Source organism: Elgaria multicarinata, chromosome 3, assembly GCF_023053635.1.
Source record: "Elgaria multicarinata webbii isolate HBS135686 ecotype San Diego chromosome 3, rElgMul1.1.pri, whole genome shotgun sequence".
In the NCBI taxonomy this organism is placed as follows: Eukaryota; Metazoa; Chordata; class Lepidosauria; order Squamata; family Anguidae; genus Elgaria; species Elgaria multicarinata.
Window position 1 is genome coordinate 165158184 of NC_086173.1, and position 24923 is coordinate 165183106.

Genomic DNA, 24923 nt, shown 5'->3' on the forward strand with positions numbered 1-24923 from the left:
AGGGATGAACAAGCAGGACACGGTGCAACAGCACCCTCCCACCCATGTTCCCCAGCAACTGGTGCACACAGGCTTAGCGCCTCAGATACTGGAGAGAGCACACAATGGCCTTGGATACCCTTCGCCTCCAGGAATTGGTCCAACCCCCTTTTAAAGCCATCCAGATTGGTGGCCATCACTACATCTTGTGGTAGTGAGTTCCATAGTTTAACTATGCGCTGTGTGAAGTAGTCCTTCCTTTTATTTGTCCTGGATCTCCCACCAATCAGTTTCATGGGAAGACCCCTTTGGGTTCTAGTATTTTGAGAGAGGGAGAAAAATGTCTCCCGGTCCACATTCTCCACACCAGGCATCATTTTGTACACCTCTATCATGTCTCCCCTCAGCCTCCTTTTTTCCAAGCTAAACAATCCCAGTTGATGTGACCTTCCCTCCTAGGGGAGATGCTCCAGACCCTTCATCATTTTCAGTTGCCCTTTTCTGCACTTTTTCCAGCTCTATAATATCCTCTTTTAGGTGTGGTGACCAGAACTGAACACAGTATTCTGTGGTTGCACCATCGATTTGCATAAAGGTAGTATGATACTGGCCGTTTTATTCTAAATTCCTTTTCTTATAATGCCTAACATAGAGTTTGCCTTCTTTACAGCCGCCACACACTGGACTGACATTTTCACTGAGCTGTCCACCACAACCCCAAGATCTCTTTCTTGTTCGGTCACCGCCAGTTCAGATCCCACCAGGTTATAATTGAAGTTGGTTGGGTTTTTTGCCCCAACACGCATCACCTTACACTTATTTATTTATTTCATTTTTATACCGCTCAATAGCCAAATCTCTCTGGGCGGTTCACAAAAATTAAAAATATTCGAAGTATAAAACAAGCAGTATAAAAACATGATATAAAATACAATATAAAAGCACAACCAGGATAAAATCAGCACTCGCTTACATTGAACCGCATCTGCCCTTTGGACGCCCGCTCTCCCAGCTTGGAGAGATCCCTTTGGAGCTCCTCACAATCCCTTTGTGTTTTAACAACCTTAAATAATTTGGTGTCGTCGGCAATCTTGGCCACTTCACTGCTCAATCCTAATTCCAGATCATTTATGAATAAGGCCTCATCGACACCAAGCAGGATATTGCACTATGATAAAAGTATAGTGTATACTTTTATAGGTATATAAAAGGCAGGAGCCACACCAAGCAGGATAGAGAAGTATGAAAGTGGGATAGGGTCTGTATCAATGGGCCCCAACAGTTGTCAGTGCACTTCAATACTACTACAAAGCAGTCGTGTGGCTCCTGCCTTTTATATAGCGCTTTCATAGTGCAATATGAGCCTCGTGTGGCGCAGAGCGGTAAAGCAGCAGTTTCTGCAGCCGAAACTCTCCCCACGGCCTGAGTTCGATCCCAGCGGAAGCTAGTTTCAGGCAGCCGGCTCGGGTCGACTCAGCCTTCCATCCTCCCGAGGTCGGTAAAATGAGTACCCAGTTAGCTGGGGGAAAGGTAATAACGGCCAGGGAAGGCAACGGCAAACCACCCCGCTATAAGGCCTGCCAAGAAAATGTCAGCGAAAGCTGGCGTCCCTCCAAGAGTCAGTAATGACTCAGTGCTTGCACGAGAGGTTCCTTTCCTTTCCTTTCATAGTGCAATATCCTGCTTGGTGTAGATGAGGCCTCTGTTGAAAAGAACTGGTCCCAGTACCGATCCTTGTGGGACCCCACAATTTACTTCCCTCCATCGGGAGAATTGACCATTTATTCCTTCTGTTTTTTAACCAGTTATTGATCCATAAGAGGACCTCTCCTCTTAGTCCATGACCGCCAAGTTTGTTCAGGAGGTGTTACATTGGCCATCTTCCAGCCCAAGCAGGACATGGTGCAGCACCCCCCTCCTACCCATGTTCCCCAGCAACTGGTGCCTACAGGCACACTGCGAAGACTCCTCGGAAACGGCATGTCCTCTCCAACCCAAGCGACAGGGGCAGTCAGAACGGTGGGCCCAGAGTCAGAATAAGGTAATGTAATAAACAGTGTTCAAGGTGAGCAGATCTGTCACAGCTTCATCTGGTCTCACACCATGTGCAATTGAACTGCAGATATAAAACGACAACCGATGAGGGTAAATTTAAGCCAACCTGATTGATCTCTCAGTGCAGTTAAAATCACAGAGCTAGCGGGTACTCAAAGGCCATCTAGTCCAACCCTGCAGAGGAAGTCACCATCCCCTGACATATCAAGCTACATACAGAAAATGTACTACAAGCAGAGAGCTAGGGCTAGTCTATACGGCTTGTTTACCCGGACCTAACTGCGCATATTTGCGTTTTAGGTTACATGACGCAGCCGTCCATTCGCCGCAGCGCCGGGTTTTAACCGCGATAACGCGCATCTTCGCAGTCGCGATTTACCGCGACTTTTAGATCGCGTTGGCGTTTGCACCGCGTTATGGCTGTATGTCTTTGGGGGAGTTAAATCGGATTTTGACAAGTGGGCGGAGCTTTCAGGGTAGGACAACGTGATTGGCCGATTTTAGTTTGAAGTCTCCCTGCGGAGTCCCGCAGAGAAAGCTCCTTAAAACAAATTTATTCCTGTATTTATATATATATTTAGTGCATTTCTCTACGAACCAATATGCGAAGCTCTCCGGGAGGTTCACGAAAAGAAAGAGGGGGAAACGGGCAGCCGGATGAGGAGATGTGTTCTGCTGCCTCGTCCCTTTCCCTCTGTAGCCTCATTCTCCCCCACCCCCAAATCTATGGAGGTCTGCAGATAAGATTTATAGCTTCGTTGGCTTCTACTCTTTATCATCGTATATAGGATAATGCGATAATGCGCACGTGCACATTAATAACTCACTATAAAAAAAATCAGGAAATAAATCGGTGTTGTTGCTGCAGTGGATTACTCTTTACCTACATTTGAATCAACAAAAATTCACATTAAAATTAAATGAGGAGCAATCCCGCTGTCGTATAGACGGGGGCCTAGAAGACACACATCCCAAACAGGTCAGCCTAACTGCATTCTTTGTGGAGGAAGGCAGAAAGTCCACAGGGACACTAAGGAGGAATCCCTTCACGAACCGTATTCAGAGAAGGGAAATCCCTTCTCCTTCAGACCCTGGGTGGAGGGTGTCCTCCATGACTTCAGATGAGACCACAGACGGACTGAATGAAAAGGTGGCAGACGTCCTTCTCAGCCCAGATTATTTGACTCTTGGGAAGCTCCGAGGTTCGGACCACAGGAAAGCAGAAGCCCTTTAAAACTGGGGCCCGTTCCCTGCAGAGCCTGTGGCAAGATCCCCCATCATCAAAAGGGATGCACAAGCCCACCCACCTTCACGTACAGATGCAAACTTACCCTTGTCAGACTTCACGTAATGTTGGCTGTTTGCTGCGAATGGAGCAAAGAGATGAAATCAATACCTGGGGAGGGAATTCTCCTCATCTCCCCAGTCCCATTCTACCCCTCCCCCTCTCTCTCCTCTCCCCCCCCCCCCCACAAATACACAGCATCTTTCCCCATCATTTCAGGTTTGGATATATCCTTTCGCCACAAACCACTGCAAATCCATTCAGCAATAATGAGAGAAAGGTCAACAACTATACATACATATTATTATTATTATTTATTTATATCGCACCATCAATGTACATGGTGCTGTACAGAGTAAAACAGTAAATAGCAAGACTCTGCCACATAGGCCCAATAGAAACAATAACCACAATCATTAATTTAGAACCATAAAATCACAGTCATTAGTTCATTATACGAACGGGCTAAAAAAGCTATTAAAACACAACTATGTTCATGCTGAAATGGAAGCCTTTGATAGAACATCTGAAAGAGACAGAGAAAAATGATGTATTTGTTTGTGGATTTTAGTATTAAGATAGGGAAAAGAGAAGAAATAAACGTGATTGGAGTATTAATTGTAATTAAAGAATTAGAGAGAAATGAAGTATGATTCTGTGAATCCAATGTATGAGATTCAGATAAGAAAGAATTTGATTGACATATAAATAGTAATTAAGAAGCTAGTTAGCATTTCTGGCATGAAGAAGGCCAAAAAACGTACTTTAACCTTATCCCCAAATGTTTTTTTTTAACTGTACTTTACTGTAAGTGTAGTTGTTTTATGTGTACCTTTGTTCATATGTATTATATGTGATGTTTGTGTTTGTGATGTTTAAAATAATAATAAAAAGTAACTCCTCAAAAGTCGGGTGACCCTATGAAAAGGAGGACAGGGCTCCTCCTGTATCTTTAACAGTTGTATTGAAGAGGGATTTTCAGCAAGGTGTCATTTGTATATATGGAGAACCTGGTGAAATTTCCTCTTCATCACAAGTTAAAGGTGCAGGAGCTATACTAGAGTGACCAGATTTAAAAGAGGACAGGGCTCCTGCAGCTTCTGTGAGCAAAGTGAATGGTTAGATTGGCTAATCAAAACCCCCCCACAGGGCTGAGAGAGAATCATAGAATCATAGAATAGCAGAGTTGGAAGGGGCCTACAAGGCCATCGAGTCCAACCCCCTGCTCAAGGCAGGAATCCACCCTAAAGCATCCCTGACAGATGGTTGTCCAGCTGCCTCTTGAAGGCCTCTCGTGTGGGAGAGCCCACAACCTGCCTAGGTCACTGATTCCATTGTCGTACTGCTCTAACAGTCAGGAAGTTTTTCCTGATGTCCAGCCAGAATCAGGCTTCCTGTAACTTGAGCCCGTTATTCTGTGTCCTGCACTCTGGGAGGATCAAGGTGAGATCCTGGCCCTCCTGTGTGTGACAACCTTTCAAGTATTTGAAAAGTACATTGATGGTGCTATATAAATAAATAATAATAATAATAATAAAGTGCTCTCATGTCTCCCCTCAATCTTCTCTTCTCCAGGCTAAACATGCCCAGTTCTTTCAGTCTCTCTTCATAGGGCTTTGTTTCCAGACCCCTGATCATCCTGGTTGCCCTCCTCTGAACCCCCTCCAGCTTGTCTGCGTCCTTCTTGAATTGTGGAACCCAGGACTGATCCCCCAAAACCACTCTTTGGAATCAGCCCTGCAAGTAGGAGCGGAACCACCATAACACAGTGCCTCCTTCTCCCATCTCGCAGAGCCGGTCCAGGAAGATACCACGATCAAGGGTATCAAAAGCCGCCGAGAGATCCAGGAAGATCAACAGGGTAGCCCTCCCCCTGTCTTTCCCCCGGAGTAGGTCATCGGTCAGAGCAACCAAGGCTGTTTCAGTGTTGTGCCCAGGCCTGAAACCAGACTGAAATGGGTCCAGATAATCTGTTTTTTCCAAGAACGTCTGAAGCCGCCCGGCCACCACACGCTCAAGCACCTTGCCCAAAAAGGGGATATTGGTGATGGGACGGTAGTTCTCACATACCTCTGGGTCCAGGGAGGTCCTCTTCAGGAGAGGGCACACCACAGCCTCTTTCAAGGCAGCAGGCACCACCCCCTGACAGAGGGAGGCATTTACCACCCCCTGGACCCACCCAATCAAACCACTTCTGCTGGATCATATTGGCCAAAATGTGCAAGGGTCAAGCTTGCATGTGGTGGGATGGACTGATGCAAGCGTCTTGTCCACATCATCAGGCTGAAACAACTGGAACTGATCCCAGGGAACGTGACCAAACGGGGCACTGGACGCCCCCCCAGGCTCCGCGATAACTCTGCCATCAAGTTCTAAGTGAATACAAACCTATTTCTCCTCGAAGAGCCTAGCAAATGTATTACCGCAGATGACCGAGGGTTCCAGTTCTGCTTTCTCTAAACCTGGTCCTGGTCCCAGGGGGCTCTTAAACACTCAGAATGATTCTACTGGGTGACATTTCAAAGATCAGGTAACAAGGGCAAAGTAAAAAAATTTTTTTTGCCATCCTCACTGCCACATAATAGGTAAAAATTCAGCCTTCCTCAACCTGGGGCGCTCCAGATGTGTTGGACTGCATCTCCCAGAATGCCCCAGCCAGCAGCTGGCTGGGGCATTCTGGGAGTTGCAGTCCAACACATCTGGAGCGCCCCAGGTTGAGGAAGGCTGGGTAAAATGAAGAGACTTTGCCAGTCTTCGGTCATTCTCTCTCCGAGACCGATGCCACCTGCACTCTAGCTGTCGTCTCATTGGCCAGAGATCTTCTGTAAACCAAGGGGAATTATGGGCTCCGCAGCACCGGAGTGGGCGCTCGGGAGCCATTGTATCAATGGCCTTTCCCATCTCCATAGCGAGAGTAAGGCTTCGACTGAATCACCAGCCCTATCTGCCCGAAGATCCCTCCAGAGCGTTCAGGAATCCTTTGGATTCCAGAAGTCTCCTGGGGCGGGGCGAGACCATCTTAATCGCCCCCCGCCCTCGCCCCCGCCCCTGCAAGGAGGATCTGCTACTGGCAAACCACCAAATATCATAATGCCAACAAGGTCAAAGAGGCAAGTCTCAAAAGGTGAAAAAATGATTGTGCTGCCGCCAAAAAAAGAGAGAGACACTTTTTAAAGAGGAGATTAAAAAAGCGGCCAGATCTGTCACAGCTCAGACACCGCCTTTCTTGCTAGAACTTTTGAGCTGTGGGATGCGTATATATGTGTGTGTGTGTGTGTGTGTGTGTGTGTGTGTATACGTGTGCTGTTCAGCAGAGTTCCCCAAGGGCTTTGGGGATCAGCTAAGCTGAGAAGGTGGCTACGCTTCGAAAACAGCTTCATTGAGAGCAGAATTCCTGGCATGGGGCGGGACTCCCTCATACTTACAGCAGCTGGAGATGGTCTCTTTGGTCCATTTCTAAAAAAGGAGAGAAATGAGAGGATGGTCAGTGTGGGTGGGGATATGGTGTTTACTTCTCTCTCTCTCTCTCTCTCTCTCTCTCTCTCTCGTCTTTCTCTGACAACCCCATTTTATGACCAGCTAAGCGAAAACACATTCAAACCTCTTTACACATAGAATGCTTTGAAGCGACCTGCTTTGGTGCTGTCCTTTAAAAACCTAGGTGATTTGGGCCCGGGTTACTCAAAGGACAACCTGCATACCAACCTTCCTGGATTCTGAGAACAGCAGAAAGAGATCAGCAGTAAGATTCTGAGATCAGCAGTAAGATTCTGAGATCAGAAGTAAGATTCTGAGATCAGAATCTGAGATCAGCGGTAAGATCAGCAGGAAGATTCTGAGATCAGATTCTGAGATCAGATTCTGAGATCAGTGGTAAGATTCTGGGATCAGTAGTAAGAGATCAGCAGTAAGATTCTGAGATTGAGATCAGATTCTGAGATCAGATTCATTCTGAGATCAGCAGTAAGATTCTGAGATCAGATTCTGCGATCAGCAGTAAGATTCTGAGATCAGCAGTAAGATTCTGAGATCAACAGTAAGAGATCAGCAGTAAGATTCTGAGATCAGCAGTAAGAGATTAGCAGTAAGATTCTGAGATCAGCAGTAAGATTCTGAGATCAGCAGTAAGATTCTGAGATCAGAATCTGAGATCAGCGGTAAGATCAGCAGGAAGATTCTGAGATCAGTGGTAAGATTCTGGGATCAGTAGTAAGAGATCAGCAGTAAGATTCTGAGATCAGCAGTAAGAGATCAGCAGTAAGATTCTGAGATCAGCAGTAAGATTCTGAGATCAGCAGTAAGTTTTTGAGATCAGCAGTAAGAGATCAGCAGTAAGATTCTGAGATCAGCAGTAAGATTCTGAGATGAGAACTGCATACCAACCTTCCTGGATTCTGAGATCAGCAGTATGAGTTCTAGGGCAGTTCCTCATTGCTGGAGGGGGAGCTGATATTTATCCAGTGGGTGGTTTTTTTTAACCCTTTCCTCTCCTTCTTTGTCTCCAAAGAAAATCCCTCCTCTAAAGTTGCTTTTTTATGGGGCGGAATTCCACCCCCACCCGCCCCCCATGGCACCAAGGAGGAATCCCCACTCCCTCAAGCAAAAACCCGCTTCACAGGATAATCTTCCTTAGGGCTGCAGCAGGGGAGGAAAGGGTTAAATCCCCCTCCACACCTGATAATTATCAGCTCATCACACACACATGACCCATACAATGTGTGGGGTGGGTGGGGCTAATGCTCTGGGAGGGGGATGAATCCTTTTATCTCTTGCCCAGTTCAAAAGCAGTAAAAAAACAAACAAACCCAGAGTCTGTACTGTGCTATTAGTGTTTTTCTTTTCTGAGACTGCAATGAAGGCATCTCAAAGCAAAACACCACACTGAGAGCTCCAGTACACCAAGTTCCCCCCCCCCTGGCATGCATCCATGATTTTGACCTTTGTTTCATTAGCGCAGAAAGCACCGGTCCCTTTCACGATCGCCGCTATTACCATGACTAACCCTGCTGCCCCTATTTTGGGAGAAGATGTTTCAGGTAATCAGTCAGAATCAGATTCAGAACTAGAAGACGCAGCACCAGGCACCAGCCAGCCTGTACCAGTGGGGGAGGAAGCTCTCACAGGCGATTCCCCAGCTGGGAGTCAGCCCTCTCCAGAGCTTATCTCCTCAAGGCCAAATCCTACACACTCGGTGGGAAGTGAGGTTTCTTCCGGAGGTGAGCGTGGCGACAAGCTAGCTGATGCTAGGGTCCGCCGGAAGCTCAAACGCACGGCGCGGAAGGAAGGCGTGAGAAAGTCGGTTCAATTGCGCCAGAACCAGCCTCCGCACCAGGCTCTCTGAAGTTAGGGGCGTTTGAGAAGTGGCTTCCTATTCTTCTTGAACGGACAATTGTCTTGCTTAGTTTGCACAGTTTTGCCTAGGGGGACGTTTCCAAGAAGTTAAGACTCTCTTCAGGTAAAAGAGACGTTTGTTGCGTAATAAAAGCTTTGTGGATTACTTAGCAAGCCTCCTCATTTGCCTCCCATCGAAAGCAGGAGTGTTCTGAGAAACACGGCAGCCACCAAGCTGAGAAGGCGGCTTCTCTTCTCTAGTGGCCTCAGCCAGAGGGAGATTTCTGGGATGGCATTCCCTTGTACTTACCAATGACATTTTTGGGCAATTGGATGCCTGCTGGAAAGGAGAGAAAAGAGAGGATGGTGAGTGTGGGTGGGGAAGGGGGGATTTCTTTTTCCTTCTCTCTCTCTCTCCTCTGACAACCGCCCCCACCCCCCGCCCTATCTGACCAGCTAGGTCAAAACACACCACAGAAATATACACGTTCAGGAGTTCTAAAGCCCACTTAGGCATAGAACAGATTGTCAAATGCGTCCAAGAGGAAGAATCCCAGCCCTTGGGGTGGCGTTCCCTTGTACTTACCAGCGTTGGGACTGTTGGGCTCTTGGTTGCTTGCTAGGAAGGAGAGAAAGGAGAGGACGGTCAGTGACTCTGAATGTTTGGGTGTGGATGGGCCTGGAGCTCAGCGAGGTTTTGCCCGCTTGGTCCCTGTGGCGTTACACCCCACAAGTCAATTCCCTAATGTATGTCTGGAAATTGGTAAGTCTGTGGTGCTTAGAATGTTGACCTGGGTGGGTGGAGTTACAGGCCATAGCTCAGCCTTCCTCAACCTGGGGCGCTCCAGATGTGTTGGACTACAACTCCCAGAATGCCCCAGCCAGCTGGCTGGGGCATTCTGAGAGATGCAGTCCAACACATCTGGAGCGCCCCAGGTTGAGGAAGGCTGATCTAGAGCGATGACAATTCTCACGATCCAAAGACAGGCTGAGTGTAGAGCTAGTTAATATTCTAAAGTTAGGGTTGGGTAAACTCCCCCGAGTCTCTGCTTGCCAGACGCCCAATCTTTTCAACATCGTTCCGCCTTCCCCAGAACACGTCACACAAACTGCGGGATCCGTGGGGCTGAATCATACAAATCCGTATAGGTGATCAGGAGCCCTGGAAGTTCTTCGGCTTGTCCAGTTTTACTAGCAAACCCCATCCTCAAAGTGTATGTCTGTGTGTGTTTTGGATCAGAAGTGTAGATTGGAAGTAAGGCCATAAGAAGGGTGGATTCTTATGGGTGGATTCCTGCACTGAGCAGGGGGTTGGACTTGATGGCCTTGTAGGCCCCTTCCAGCTCTGCCATTCTATGATTCTGCTGGATCAGTCCGAGGGTCCATCTAGTCCAGCACTCTGTTCACACAGTGGCCAACCAGCCATCGGCCAGGGATGAACAAGCAGGACATGGTGCAACAGCATCCTCCCACCCATGTTCCCCAGCAACTGGTGCACACAGGCTTGCTGCCTCTGATACTGGAGATAGCACACAACCATCAGGGCTAGTAGCCATGGCAGGGATTTATCCAACCGCCTTTTAAAGCCATCCAAATTGGTGTCCATCACCACATCTTGTGGCAGTGAGTTCCATAGTTTAACTCTGCGCTGGGTGAAGAAGTCCTTCCTTTTATTTGTCCTGGATCTCCCACCAATCAGTTTCATGGGATGACCCCGGGTTCTAGTATTTTGAGAGAGGGTGAAAAATGTCTCCCTATCCACATTCTCAACACCATGCATAATGACACTAGGCAACTGTCATTAGTAGAGGTTGGACATCTTTCCAGGTATGATCCGTGCCTCTACCATGGTCCAGTATAACCTCACTGCTCTTGGACTTTTCCTCTGGAGCACAACTCAGGTGAGCAGCAGAAGCAGAATACCAGGGTGACTTCGAAAGGATGGAACTCAGATGTCTCTTCCACCCACCCACCCACCCCGACAACTAGCCTGCCCTCAACCCCACCCCTGCAGTGATGGACCTTCTGGTTACTTGAAGGAAAGGCTCTTTTTACATACCCAGAACACTTTTCTTCATCATTGAATTCAGTTTAAAATAAGGCTGCAGTTCCAAAACCTGCTCATTTGAAAAGGAACCCCCATCAAAATCAACGGGATTTCAGAGAGCTTTATCACACCAGCGTTATACTGTGCAATCACTGCGAATTGCACGCAAAGGACTCAGACGTTTTCCACCTTATAATCTGTTTTGATTGTGAAGGACTCCCAGGCATCCTGCCTTAATTGTGCAATAAAGCCAAAAGATTCGCCGTATTTAGCCCCTACTTTTTGAGCGTATCTTCTGAACAGCCGCTGGGGCACAGGAGCAGGATTTCAAAGAAATGCTTACATCTGCGTAAGCTTTAAAGATAAAGACACCAAAATTGGCACAGTAATAGATATTACGGAGAGCTTTAAGCATATTTGTTTTTTGTTATGAAACGGGCCCATCGAGTAGCCTTTACCCGGCTTCGATTCGAGCTGATGGACACACTGATGTTACAGGGTAGATTCCAAGGTATTCCATCGAAAGATAGAATATGTATATGTGGCAACCCTGAAATTGAAGATTTAGCCCACTATTTACTTGAATGTTGTTTATATTCAAAATGTAGAGAACATTATCTATCTATGTTTTTAATACGCATGAGAGACTGGTCAGCCAAGGATAAATTGGCCTTTCTCCTACGTGGTTCTAACTATTTTGTGACCCAGAGGGTTGCTCTCTTCGCTCTTAAAGCAGCCAGTATAAGGAAAAAAGAATTAGAAAAAATGGATTAATTAATAAGTTTTTATCAAATGTTGCAATATATGTGGGGTTTTATTAACTGTCAGTCATATATAATTGTATTAATTATGAACTGTATATTGTTTTAGAATTTTAAATCATAAATTTTAAGTATTTGTTTGTTTTTAATATGTGATTTTTTGAAATGGTCAGTAGACTTATTCAATAAAGGTATTCATTCATTCATTCATTAAGCATACCAAATTTGAATTGATCAATTCATCCATTGATTTTTTACATTTCCCCCCTTCAACTCACTTCCTGGTATGCAACGGATCGCTGTCGCCCGGTAGCAAAAACAACAACAACCGCGAAAACTTAGCGCTACGGGGATAATCCGAGAGAAGCAGGTAGGTGGGATGAAGCCTAGAGACAGCATGCTTAGGATGGCTGTGCTACAGCAAAACCCTCTGCACGATGACTCAGAACTACGTCCCATTGCGTGCCCTCTAGTGTTCAGTGTTGTGGGATTACTGGGAAATATACTGTTATTTCTCTTTCAGAAATCTGATGTGAGGGGCAGACTTACCCCAGAAATCCATTCTGCGTCTTATATGCTCCCACACTTCATGTCCTGTCAACAAAACAGAGCAGTTTGAGACAGAAATACTGTATATAAAAATATAATACTAAACAAACAAATAGATAAAGGGCTTCAGACGTCATGTTGGGGGCTCCCTGGAGGAAAGGTAGCGGAGCTGATAACGCCATTGAGTCCGGGGGTCAGGAGGAATCCACAGAGGAAAGGAAGGAGAACACCTTAAACGTTATATTCAGGATATAAAAAACAGAGGGATCACTGGGACTTAACTCTACGTACATATATTTAGGATCCAGGTAAAAATTCAGGCAGAGGACAAGAGTTACCTAGGGAGGTTATGTGCTCTCCCACACTGGAGGCCTTCAAGAGGCAGCTGGACAACCGTCTGTCAGGGATGCTTTAGGGTGGATTCCTGCATTGAGCAGGGGGTTGGACTCGATGGCCTTGTAGGCCCCTTCCAACTCTGCTATTCTATGATTCTATACCCTGAAGAGGGAATCTCTGAAATTTGATCACTGCTCAGATTTCTGTTACTCTGCTAGATGTAAAATGGACTGGTGAAGTGTCAGATACCATCAAGCATATTTTGAACTCTAAATAATTTCCTCATATTTCCATGTAAACATGGGGCAGGGTGGGGGATGAAGAGCAGGGCTATATAGTCTCCTGGAGTTTGTTCCAACACAGTTTAGAACAGTGGTTCCCAAAGTGGGTGGTATTGCCCCCTTGGGGGCGGTGGGATTGCATAGGGGGGCGTTAAGAGGCAGGGAAGCGGCAGGGGGGCGCTCGAGGTGGTCTTTTCCAAGAAGCACCTCTCCAGAAGGTCTTAAAACCCAGGGGTACTTTTATGGGAGAAGGTAGTTTGATACTAAGCTATATAGGGGAAGAATCCACACATGTATTAAGACTATTTAAGAAGAGTCCTTTTAACGGTGAATTGAAATATTTCAAAAGCACCAAAACACTAATGAAGAGACATATCCTGCTTGGTGTGCCCCGCCACGCTGGCTGCAAAACAGAGGCGTTCGCTCTCTTTTCCCTCCCTCCCTCGGCAAGCCTGCGGCGGGTGCTTTGGAATAAATATTCCATTAATTGTTACTGTTTTGAATTTTATTGTTATTAGTGGGTCGTTGAAAACCACTATTCTGAATAATGATTTTTATAGTGTATGGTAGGGGGCGCTGGGCATGAGTTTGTGGAACCAAGGGGGCGGTTACCTGAAAAAGTTTGGGAACCACTGGTTTAGAAGCAAGGAAGAAATCTGTTTGAAACTTCATGCTAATGTCATGGGAAAGGCCAAGACTATATTTAGCAGAAATTTAATCTAGATACTCATAGAACTAAATTCCTTCAAGACTAATAGGATTGTTGCCAATTACAATAGCCATAAAAGCTCTTCCTTTACTAATCTTTTATATTTAAGCCTGTGCAATCTTAAAAGAAGGCAATCTATATTAAAGTACCATGAAGCTAAGTATAACTTTTCTGTTTTCATGCCGGAAGACCTTATATTTGCTTTACATTGTATTCCAAGCAGCCCATAATATTTAGCTGTATTGCATTTCATAAACACAGCTCAGTCCACCCATTATAGGATGGAAGCCAATATCATGTGAGGATGATCAGGGGTCAGGAGACACTGAAAGAACTGGGCATGTTTAGCCTGGAGAAGAGAAGATTGAGGGGAGACATGAGAGCACTCTTCAAATACTTCAAAGGTTGTCACACAGAGGAGGGCCAGGATCTCTTCTCGATCCTCCCAGAGTGCAGGACACAGAATAACGGGCTCAAGTTAAAGGAAGCCAGATTCCGGCTGGACATCAGGAAAAACTTCCTGACTGTTAGAGCAGTATGACAATGGAATCAGTTACCTAGGGAGGTTGTGGGCTTCAAGAGGCAGCTGGATAACCATCTGTCAGGGATGCCAGCAAAGGCATCTACAGTTGACTTACTGAAATAATAGATCCCAGCGATTAACACGACAACAACCAGGACAGCTCCCGCGATCCCAATGTTGTCTAAAAGGGGACAAACACATGTCAGTTCAGACTGGCAGCAGCTCTCCAAGGCCTCATGCAGAGATCCTGAGATCCTTTAAGGCAGCTTTCCTCAACCTGGGGCGCTCCAGAGGTGTTGGGACTACAACTCCCAGAATGCCCCAGCCAGCTCTGGCTGGGGCATTCTGGGAGATGCAGTCCAACGCCTCTGGAGCGCCCCAGGTTGAGGAAGGCTGCTTTAAGGGGAGACATGTCAGGCAGCTAACCTGGCACCTCCCAAATGCTATGGCCCCCTCCGTAGTGGTCCAGATGCGAAGGGATTTCCTCCCTTTCATGGCCATCACTACAAGCTTGAAAACAGGGGTGGGCAACTTCAGGTAGGGTGACCCTATAGAAAGGAGGACACGGCTCCTGTATCTTTAACAGTTGCCTAGAAAAGGGAATTTCAGGAGGTGTCATTTGTAAATATGGGGAACCTAACAGCCAAGGCTAAATTGTCCTTTCTCTTACATGGTTCTAACTATTTTGTGACCCAGAGCGTTGCGCTCTTCACTCTTAAAGCAGCCAGCATAAGGAAAAAAGAATGAGAAAAAAATGGATTAATTAATAAGTTTTTATGAAATGTTGTAATATACAAGGGGTCTTATTAACTGTTAGTCATATATCATGTATCGTATACGAACTGTATATTGTTTTAAAATTTTAAATCATAAATTTGAAGTAATGTCTGTTTGTTCTTAATGATTATGTGATTTTTTTGAAATGGTCAGAAGACTTATTCAATAAAGGTATTCATTCATGGTGAAATTCCCTCTTCATCACCAGAGTGAAAGCTGCAGGAGCTATACTAAAGTGGCCGGATTTAAAAGAGGGCAGGGCACCTGCAGCTTTCACTGTGGTGATGAAGAGGGCATTTCACCAGCTGCTGCATGCATACAAGTGACACCTGCTGAAATGCCCCTTTCTATGCAACTGTTAAAGATACAGGAGCCCTGTCCTCCTTTTCATAGGGTCACCCTAACTTCAGGCAGTCTGGTGGGGGCAATTTCCAGCTTCTGCAATTCCCCAGGGGCTCTAATCCTGCTGCCACACCACCCAGAGGGGCAAAAACGTGGGCCACACTTGAGGCCACGGGGGTGGGGGGGGTGAGGGGAGGAAACGGGCGGACGCGCCCCCTGGGCCAGGAGTCACTCACCTGTGCCTTAAAAGGAGCTTTTGCAGCGTGGTTTTTATGTGATGCCTTTATTTGAAATGGCATTCAGTGGCCACGTATGCCAGTTCTGTTTCACGGCATCACCGTTATCACAGAGCGCTTCGGCTATGGGGCGGTATATAAATGTAATAAATAAATAAATAAATACAGTACGTTTCTGCCAGAGATGGCTCCTCTGCTTTCAAGGGCTGACCTTTCTGCTCCCCTGCCAGAAACCACATCCTCCCCCTCCCTGAATTTACATCTCCTGCTCTGCACCCCAAAGTCCAATGGAGTGTTACAGCCTGTGATGGTGCCGTAGGGTGGGGGATTGCTTTGGGATTCCTCCATCTTCTCTGGACTCCACCCCACTGATCAAGAAGACGTCTCTCCTTACCAATCCATCTCACACCACCAGGCTCCTCCCAGGCCAAGACCAGAGGCTCTGGCAGGCCGGCATGGTCCACGTGGCACCGGTAGAGGTCCCTCTCCTTGGGGTCGATGTCAACGCTGAGCCAGATGTGGTAGGTCCCGTCTGAATTGGGGGCGACAGTTCTATGGAAGGTCTCGTACTCCAAGATCTCCCCGTCCCGCCTCCAGGTGGCGTCGATCTCCTTGGGGTAGAAGCCGTGGGCCTGGCAGATGAGGGTCTCCAGGTCCTTCCTACTTGCCTGGTGCATCACCTTCACCACCGGGGGCTCTGCAAAAATGTCAACCTCCATGTCAACAGAGCTTACAGAACCTCTCCAGGATGGAAGGTGTGTCTGAATAACAGGTTGGGCTTCATGTAATCATCCCCAAATCCTTGGATGATCTCAGTCATCCCAGAGACCGGATATCCCAAACCTTCAGCAACCCCAAGAATGGATATCCGATATTTTCAACATCCCCAAGAGATGATGGCCTCCAAAGAAGTGGAATCCCCATGTTTCTTTGACTTTTGTGATATTTTGAAAACACTCAAATATGGTTTTGGAGTAAAATCCTAGTCTGGAACAATCTGTCAACTATGGGAAAACCAAAGTTATGGTCTTTGGACACAGAGCTCCGTTACACAAGTAGAGACTAAACACCCATTGTATCGAGCAAGTACCATCGTATTGCTATCTAGGTGTTCTTTTTTCAGATTCAGGCGGCTGGGATGCCCATTTTAAATCCTTGAAATTAAAGACAAACCAGCAATTAAATGGACTATTGAAGTTCTGGCACACAATCATAGATTCATAGAATAGCAGAGTTGGAAGGGACCTACAAGGCCATCGAGTCCAACCCCCTGCTCAATGCAGGAATCCACCCTAAAGCATCCCTGACAGATGGTTGTCCAGCTGCCTCTTGAAGGCCTCTAGTGTGGGAGAGCCCACAACCTCCCTAGGTCACTGATTCCATTGTCGTACTGCTCTAACAGTCAGGAAGTTTTTCCTGATGTCCAGCTGGAATCTGGCTTCCTTTAACTTGAGCCTGTTATTCTGTGTCCTATATGTTTGCCCTGTGGTGGCTGCGCAGTGGCGCTGCGTCAGTTATATGACACAGCCACGAACTCTGCGTGCTAAAAATGTTGGGCACTTACCCCAACTTTTTCCACTGAAGTGGGGTCACCACAGCCCTTCCATCATCTGGCCTCGATGTGGCCAGGGGAGATAGCACCCCGTGGTTGGTTGCTGGAAGCCAGACAGGCCCGGTGAGCCAAATGGCTGCCGGACAGCCTGCACTGCCTCCTGCCATGAAGATTATGCACTGTCACCCCACAGTAGCGAAACCACGAGGTTGAGCAGCGAAACAGCGGCAACGCTGCACTGTGAACTCAGGGCCCAGGTCTCAAGGCTGAATTGACTGCGATCCCTAAACTGCAGGTCACAAACAGACCATTGGCTCCCCCAAAGGAAGAAAGCTGGAACGGAAGCTCTTTTCTGTTCTACACTTTCTTTTATAAAATGAAGCTTAAATATTCAGTGTAGCACGGCTGCGCTGGCTCCCTCGAGGTACGTTCGACAGTGCAGATTCACCGAGAGGACAAAGCCGCTTCCAGATTACGAACCAGACCAACCAGCATTTTCAGACAGAAACAAATAACGTGGCCTGTGATTTCTGTGTTCTGTACGATGCAGGATTCTCCAAAACGTCCCACGTTTGTACAGTTTTCCCCCCTCAGAAGGAGAAAAGCACTCTGCATATGCTCAAACACATTCAGCCTGAGTACTTTGTGTGTGTGTGTGTGTGTTTAGCACCAAAGAGAATTAGGCAGGCAGGCAGGATTTGGATTTAATAGCTATCGGCTCTCCCACACTAGAGACCTTCAAGAGGCAACTGGACAACCACCTGTCAGGGTTGCTTTAGGATGGATTCCTGCATTGAGCAGGGAGTTGGACTCAATGGCCTTATAGGCCCCTTCCAACTCTACTCAAGTTAATAATGGAATAATGGACTCAAGTTAAAGGAAGCCAGATTCCAGCTCGACATCAGGAAAAACTTCCTGACTGTTAGAGCAGTGCGACAATGGAATCAGTGACCTAGGGAGGTTGTGGGCTCTCCCAGGTCCGTAGTTTGGGGGTGCTCATGGACCCAGAACTGTCACTTGAGGACTTAGTGACACAGAGCACCTTCTATCAGTTTAGGCTGATATACCAACTACTCCTTTATCTGGACGGAGAGAGCCTAGCTACAGTGAGCCCTGCTCTGAAAAACCTCTCATCTGGATTACTGCAAAGCGATAGACATTGGGCTGCCTTTGAAAATGTTCTGGAAACATCAGCTGCTCCAAAATAGGGCAGCGAGATGGTTAACGGGGGCTGGCCAGTGTGAAGAGGGCCAGGATCTCTTCTCGATCCTCCCAGAGTGCAGGACACGGAATAACGGGCTCAAGTTAAAGGAAGCCAGATTCCAGCTGGACATCAGGAAAAACTTCCTGACTGTTAGAGCAGTACGACAATGGAATCAGTTCCCTAGGGAGGTTGTGGGCTTCAAGAGGCAGCTGGATAACCATCTGTCAGGGATGCTTTAGGGTGGATTCCTGCATTGAGCAAGGGGTTGGACTAGATGGCCTTGTAGGCCCCTTCCAACTCTGCTATTCTATGATTCTATGATTCTACCATTCTAGGATTCTAGGATTAACACACAATCCCGCCCTATCCTCAGCTACACCTCTGCAATGGCACAGCCCAGCAAATCCTGGATGACTTTTCTGCCCACTGAGTATGCCCATGGAGCAGAATGGGGTGGGGGGCAGAGAGTTTCCTCAGGGAAAAGTGTGCTCTGAACCACTTCAAGACAGAGGGCACGTCTACACCAGCCATTTGTTCCGGGATCGTCCCGGGATCATCCCTGTGCATCCAAATGCCACACAGGGGATCCCGGGAGCGGGCAGGGATGATCCCTCCATTTTCCTGGGATAACTCTTAGGTGTAGAAAGGGCCAAAGATTGAAGAGAATGACATTTTTGCATGCTTCCCATGTTTACGAGAAATCCCTGCAAGCAGAAAGTAAGGAGAGAAGGGAGAGAACTTCCAGCCCTTTCTGCTCTCTTAGAATCATCGAATCATAGAATAGCAGAGTTGGAAGGGGCCTACAAGGCCATCGAGTCCAACCCCCTGCTCAATGCAGGAATCCACCCTAAAGCATCCCTGACGGATGGTTGTCCAGCTGCCTCTTTAAGGCCTCTAGTGTGGGAGAGCCCACAACCTCCCTAGGGAACTGGTTCCATTGTCGCACTGCTCTAACAGTAGGAAGTTTTTCCTGATGTCCAGCTGGAATCTGGCTTCCTTTAACTTGAGCCCATTATTCCGTGCCCTGCACTCTGGGAGGATCGAGAAGAGATCCTGGCCCTCCTCTGTGTGACAACTTTTTAAGTATTTGAAGAGTGCTCTCATGTCTCCCCTCCATCTTCTCTTCTCCAGGCTAAACACGCCCAGTTCTTTCAGTCTCTCCTCATAGGGCTTTGTTTCCAGACCTCTGATCATCCTGGTTGCCCTCCTCTGAACACGCTCCAGCTTGTCTGCGTCCTTCTTGAATTGTGGAGCCCAGAACTGGACGCAATACTCTAGATGAGGCCTAACCAGGGCCGAATAGAGAGGAACCAGTACCTCATGTGATTTGCTCTGCTAGTTTTGTACTTCTAGACAGTGGTTGATTTGTTTTTAATCTGGAGGGGGGGGGAAGCAATTAAAAATGTAATTTCCTCTCCACCTTCCAGAGTCTGAATGGTTCACTTCCTGAATTTTATATTGAAAACCCCTCACCCATAGGACTCCTCCCCATTTCTCTCCTCACCCCACCTTTCCTCAGCAAAGCCTCCTTCCCGTAGCCGAGGTATCTCTGCAGCTCCTCAATGCATTCCTCCTCCAGGTAGGCCTTCCGTTCCTGAACAACGGCAGTGTCATCTTCCCAATTCCTCTTGGTTATCTGGGCCTTGGGATCGATGGCTATCCAGGTGAGGGTCTCCTTGTCAAAGCTGAGGAAGTCCCGCCCGTCGTAGGCATACTGATCATACCCTCTTTTGCTCCCATCTTTCCTCAACTCACAGCCGGACATCTCCTGCCAGGTGTGAAACCCTGAAAGAGACGCACACGAGGTCAAGAGGGGGGAGATTAGAGCTTTCCCCCTTAGCCCAAGCCTCACTGCCACATCTTAAACGGCAAAAAAGAGACTTTTTACCACAGACTTCGGGCAGAGGCAGAGACAGTGGTTGTGTTCGGACATCATGATACCCCATGATGGGTTGATAAGGTACTCACAGTAGCTTATTTTTTTAAATAGCCCAGGTTGTCCCACAGAGGAGGGCCAGGATCTCTTCTCGATCCTCCCAGAGTGCAGGACACAGAATAACGGGCTCAAGTTACAGGAAGCCAGATTCCGGCTGGACATCAGGAAAAACTTCCTGACTGTTAGAGCAGTACGACAATGGAACCTAGGGGAGGTGGTGGGCTCTCCCACACTAGAGGCCTTCAAGAGGCAGCTGCACAACCATCTGTCTGGGATGCTATAAGATGGATTCCTGCATTGAGCAGGGGGTTGGACTCAATGGCCTTATAGGCCCCTTCCAACTATACTATTCTATGATTCTATGACTGGTTTTCCACCCTCCCAGAGCTAACTGACATCACCGGCCTTATGGGATGGACCATCAGGTGTTAGTTCACGCTCCAGGTGACCTGGGCCGGATTGACACTATTGCTTTAAAGCGCTTTATAACAGTTTTATAGCGCTTTAAAGCAGTAGTGTAGATCCGGCCCTGGTTGGGTTGTTCAATTTTGGGAGTGGGAGTTGGGCCGCACATGGCTCTTGCTGTAGCTGTTTTATTTTATAAATAATGTAAGCTACATTGAAGACTCTAATCTTAATGTGAGATATAAATCAACTAACTAACTAACTAGGCCCTGCTGGTTCCTCCAAAACTTCCCTCCCAGTCCCCAATAAAGGAGACGCTCGCACAATCCCCAAAGCTGAAACACGCCAAAGGCAATCAGAACTAAATGTAATATTTAAGCAAAGCACAAAAGTACTACTGAATTTAATATTTACGTAAAGGCACCCCGATGCATCATCAAAACCGCGGACAATGATACTGACAGCTGGGATGGAGCAGAGAGGGAGTGGATTTGACCGCTCTTGCTGCACAGCTCTGTGGCCGGCCGAAATAAAGCACCAGGACCTCCAGATCCCACGATGACCCATGAGAATTTTGAGAATGGGACGCGATGTCTCTGCCTCACTCCGCTCCACCTTCCCATACCCTCTGAGGTGGTCAAATTGACCTATCCCTTCCTCTGAAGAAGCCCCTCCTCTCCATTTCCTGCCCTTGGAAATAATAATAATAATAATAATAATAATAATAATAATAATAATAATAATTTATTTCCGCCGGGGCGGATTGATTAATTAATTACATTTTTATACTGCCCCATAGCCAAAGCTCTCTGGGTGGTTTAATAATAATAGTATTTCTTATCCGCCTCTCCATTTTGATCGAGGCGGCGAGCAACAATAAACGGTAAAATACATAAAACTGAATTAAAACATAATATACATTGTTAAAAACGTCCTAAAAACGTTCTAAAAACATCTTATAAATTCCACTGGACAGGCCTGCCGGAAAAGATCCGTTTTTATAGCTTTCTTGAATGCTAGTAGACTGTTAAGTTGATGAGTCTCCTCCGGCGGGCCGTTCCACAGCCTGGGCGCAGCAGAAGAGAGTCTTCTGGGTAATACTTGTCAGCCTAATTTTGGCAGGCTGAAGTAGATTTTTCCCAGAGGACCTGAGTGTGTTGGGCGGATTGTACAGGAGAAGGCGATCCCGCAGGTAGCCTGGACCCAAACCATGTAGGGCTTCAAAGGTGATGACCAACACTTTTTACTTCATCCAGAAACTAATTGGCAGCCAGTGAAGAGATTTTAAAACTGGTGTTATGCGGTCACCCCTAGGTGTACCGATGACCAGCCTGGCTTCCATATTTTGAACTAGTTGAAGTTTCCAGACTAGGCACAATGGTAGCCCTATGTAGAGCGCATTGCAGAAGTCGAGCCTCGAAGTTACCAGCGCGGGCACAACCGTTAAAGATTAAAAAGACCCGATTAAAAACGACTGAACGTTAAAAATCAATATACAAAATTTAAAAACGAAAACAGCTAACGTTTAAAACAATTTGGGAGTTACCTCCGCTCTGGTTGTAGTACTTTGTCAGGTTCACCAGGGCTTCTTTGAACTCCCGCTCAACGTTCAGAAACCTCTTGGTCTCTGTGTCCCAGTAAAGGGGATTCTCCTTCTCCTCCATCCAGGGTGTTCGAGGCCGGGCCCTTTTCATGCTGGGGTCATACTGAATAAAAAGCTGGTCGTCCATATATCCTACAGCGAGGAACCGGGGCAGCCCCTGGCTGGGCTCTGAGACCCCCGTGTAGAAATAGTACAGGGCGTGCGAAGAGGAGGAGGAGGAGCCTGGAAAATGCAGAGAGGGGAGTGCAGTTGGGGTGGTGGTGCAAATGAGGACATCCCCCCAAGTCAAGGTCCCAGGGCAGGTGCGTCCATATAGGCGACAAAGGCAGCTGCCTAGAGCGGCAGATCTCAGAGGGGCGCTGGGTGTGTGCACGCCATGGGACCAGCAGGAGCTTCACCAGCCTGGCCCCCTTCGCATGCACCGCCCGGCAGGAGAGGCGGCCTCGCAGGGCAGACGCTCTGCTGGCTGGCTGGCTGCACGGCTCCGCCTCCTCGGGAGGGAGGGGAACTCACTGGACCCAATCTGACAAGGAGGAGGAAGAGGACAGACGCGGGTAAGGCACCACGCGTGCAAGATACAGGAATGGGGGGGGGGACGACACTTACCGGCTGCGCCTGGGCTGGTCTCCTCGGGAGCAAGGGCCATCCAGGTCTGGGGGGCTTGCTCCCGAGGAAACACCACCACCCCTCGGAGATCTACAGCAAAGGGACTGGCACTGCCCAACCCCCCCTTTCCTTGTCGGTCTCCCTGGGAGCAAGACTTTGAGGAGTTAGATTCTTTTCTTGGGAGTGAGGGAAAGTCACCGTGACTCTTTCTGTTTTTAAGGAGGGGGAGGGGGTGGGAGGGAAATGGAGAGCCCCCCCCTTTTCCCTTCTAAGGTGTTCAAGGAGAGGCAGGCGCCACTAAGAAAAGGCCTGCTCCCCTGGTATGTTTCCTGCCAAAAGTGCAGAGAAGGGCAACTAAAACGATGAAGGGTCTGGAGCATCTCCCCTACGAGGGAAGGTGACATCAACTAGGATTGTTTAGCTTGGAAAAAAGGAGGCTGAGGGGAGACAGGATAGAGGTGGACAAAATGATCCATGGTATGGAGAATGTGGACAGAGAGACATTCTTCTCCCTCTCTCATAATACTAGAACCCAGTGGGGTCATATCCCATGAAGCTGAATGGTGGGAGATCCAGGACAAATAAAAGGAAGGACTTCTTCACAGAGTTAAACTTTGGAACTCACCACCACAAGGTGTAGTGATGGCCACCCATTTGGATGGCTTTAAAAGGGGGTTGGCTAAATCCCTGGAGGCAAAGGCTATCCATGGCTACTAGCCCTGATGGTTGTGTGCTACCTCCAGTATCTGAGGCCGTAAGCCTGTGTGCACCAGTTGCTGGGGAACATGGGTGGGAAGGTGCTGTTGCACCGTGTCCTGCTTGTTCATCTCTAACCGATGGCTGCTTGGCCACTGTGTGAACAGAGTGCTGCTAGATGGACCCTTGGTCTGATCCAGCATCAGGGCGCTTCTGATGTCCTTATGTTTCAAATTTTGTGCTTTTTATTTTTTCTACAAAACATCTGTTTTTAAAAATCAAAGTTGCCAATTGGGTGTGTGTGGGTGTGTGTGGGTGGGTGTGTGCGCGTGCCAGAAGCTCGCCTTGCCTAGGGCTAAAAATAGTCAGGCACCGGCCCTGCTTAGAGGCCCCTTCCAACACTGCTATTCTATGATTCTAGCGTTTGTGGGACAGAGGGACACTGGACCGCAGAACCAGGAAGCGGTCGCTGCCCCGGAGGGCTTCCAAAACATACTCTGGGGGGGCGGGGGGAGAGGAACCTGTAAAGGAATCTGGTTCCTTTTTCGATGGAGAGAACTCCCACCCGACTCGCAACGCCAAGGCAACCCACCGGGGAGAGGCTCCTCCACACCGCTTCCCCTATTACACTGGGTGCGAATTCTGCGCTCCCCCAGCAACTTTGCCCCGAGCGGTACTCACCAGCGCAGCCCCCCTGGCAGAGGAGGAGGAGGAGAGCAGCCCCCCGGATGAAAAGGCTCCCCATATAAACCGCGTCTCCCCTGCGGCTCCATACGCCGCGTTCAGCGGAATGGGGGAAGATCTCCGCCGGGGCGGATTGATTAATTAATTACATTTTTATACCGCCCAATAGCCGAAGCTCTCTGGGCGGTTCACCGAGGGGGATTGGCCGAGGGGGAAATATTCAACCAATAGGCAAAATGCCATCCCATGTCGAAAGCGGTTGCGGAGGAGAGGACTCGCCGCCAGTGTAAACGCAGCAAGGAAACCGAAGCGAAAGGCGAAAGCGAAAGCCTTTTTCCTTCGCCCATGTCCTTTTCGGAGCTCCTCTTTCCTTCTCCTCCTCTGCAAGGGGACGAGGGGAGGAATTGGGGACAGCTGGAGCTTGGAGGAAGGGTTCATGCGCATGGGATGAGGATAAACGCTTGTCTAATGGGGCAGATACAGGTGCGAATCCAGGGTTTGGCGGATTGGTACAGACGGCGCTGTCTTTCTGTGGCTTACGCAAAAGGTAAACGCTAAATATAAAGTGCCAACAATAAAAATAGGGGGACAGCGTCCTACTTGGATGGGGTTTTGAGACATATCCTGGTTTTTGTATGATATGAGAAGATCTTGAGTGAATTGCCCTGTCATAGAATCATAGAACAGTGGAGTTGGAAGGGGCCTATAAGGCCATCGAGTCCAACCCCCTGTGCAATGCAGGTATCCACCTTAAAGCACACCTGACAGATGGTTGTCCAGCTGCCTCTTAAAGGCCTCTAGTGTGGGAGAGCCCACAACCTCCCTAGGTAACTGATTCCATTGTCGTACTGCTCTAACAGTCAGGAAGTTTTTCCTGATGTCCAGCCGGAATCTGGCTTCCTTTAACTTGAGCCCGTTATTCTGTGTCCTGCACTCTGGGAGGATTGAGAAGAGATCCTGGCCCTCCTCTGTGTGACAATCCTGACGCCATTTCGGCACTTCTGTGCCTCCTGTCTGTACTCTTCT

At 48.0% G+C, this 24923-nt stretch overlaps 1 protein-coding gene across 3 annotated transcripts; it reads right to left on the bottom strand.

The window, feature by feature from the left end:
* Positions 1-1605: 1605 nt before the first annotated feature.
* On the bottom strand, positions 1606-23988 carry LOC134396423 (major histocompatibility complex class I-related gene protein-like). 3 transcript variants are annotated; one of them, XM_063122922.1, is made up of 11 exons: positions 23895-23988; positions 21855-22133; positions 19477-19752; positions 15606-15908; positions 13972-14037; positions 12008-12052; positions 9237-9269; positions 8961-8990; positions 6745-6775; positions 3366-3398; positions 1606-2095 (listed from the first exon to the last, which is right to left on the bottom strand). In XM_063122922.1, the coding sequence occupies exons 1-10, from the start codon at positions 23956-23958 to the stop codon at positions 3371-3373; spliced, it is 1155 nt and encodes a 384-aa protein (XP_062978992.1). In that variant the 5' UTR covers positions 23959-23988; the 3' UTR covers positions 1606-2095; positions 3366-3370. The 3 variants fall into 3 exon arrangements, with proteins under 3 accessions (XP_062978992.1, XP_062978994.1, XP_062978993.1); XM_063122924.1 differs by lacking the exon at positions 19477-19752; XM_063122923.1 differs by lacking the exons at positions 1606-2095; positions 3366-3398; positions 6745-6775; ... (1 more) ...; positions 9237-9269; positions 12008-12052 and adding an exon at positions 15212-15334.
* Positions 23989-24923: the final 935 nt, after the last annotated feature.

What these genes read in the sequence shown, in the direction of transcription:
- LOC134396423 (XM_063122922.1), bottom strand. Translation starts at nt 23,958, where the DNA reads ATGGGGAGCCTTTTCATCCGGGGGGCTGCTCTCCTCCTCCTCCTCTGC. An exon ending in GTACTACAACCAGAGCGGAG is followed by an intron (nt 19,753 to 21,854) that starts GTAACTCCCAAA and finishes CGTCTCTTTCAG; the next exon opens with GGTTTCACACCTGGCAGGAG. An exon ending in ACGCAGAATGGATTTCTGGG is followed by an intron (nt 9,270 to 12,007) that starts GTAAGTCTGCCC and finishes TCTCCTTCCTAG; the next exon opens with CAAGCAACCAAGAGCCCAAC.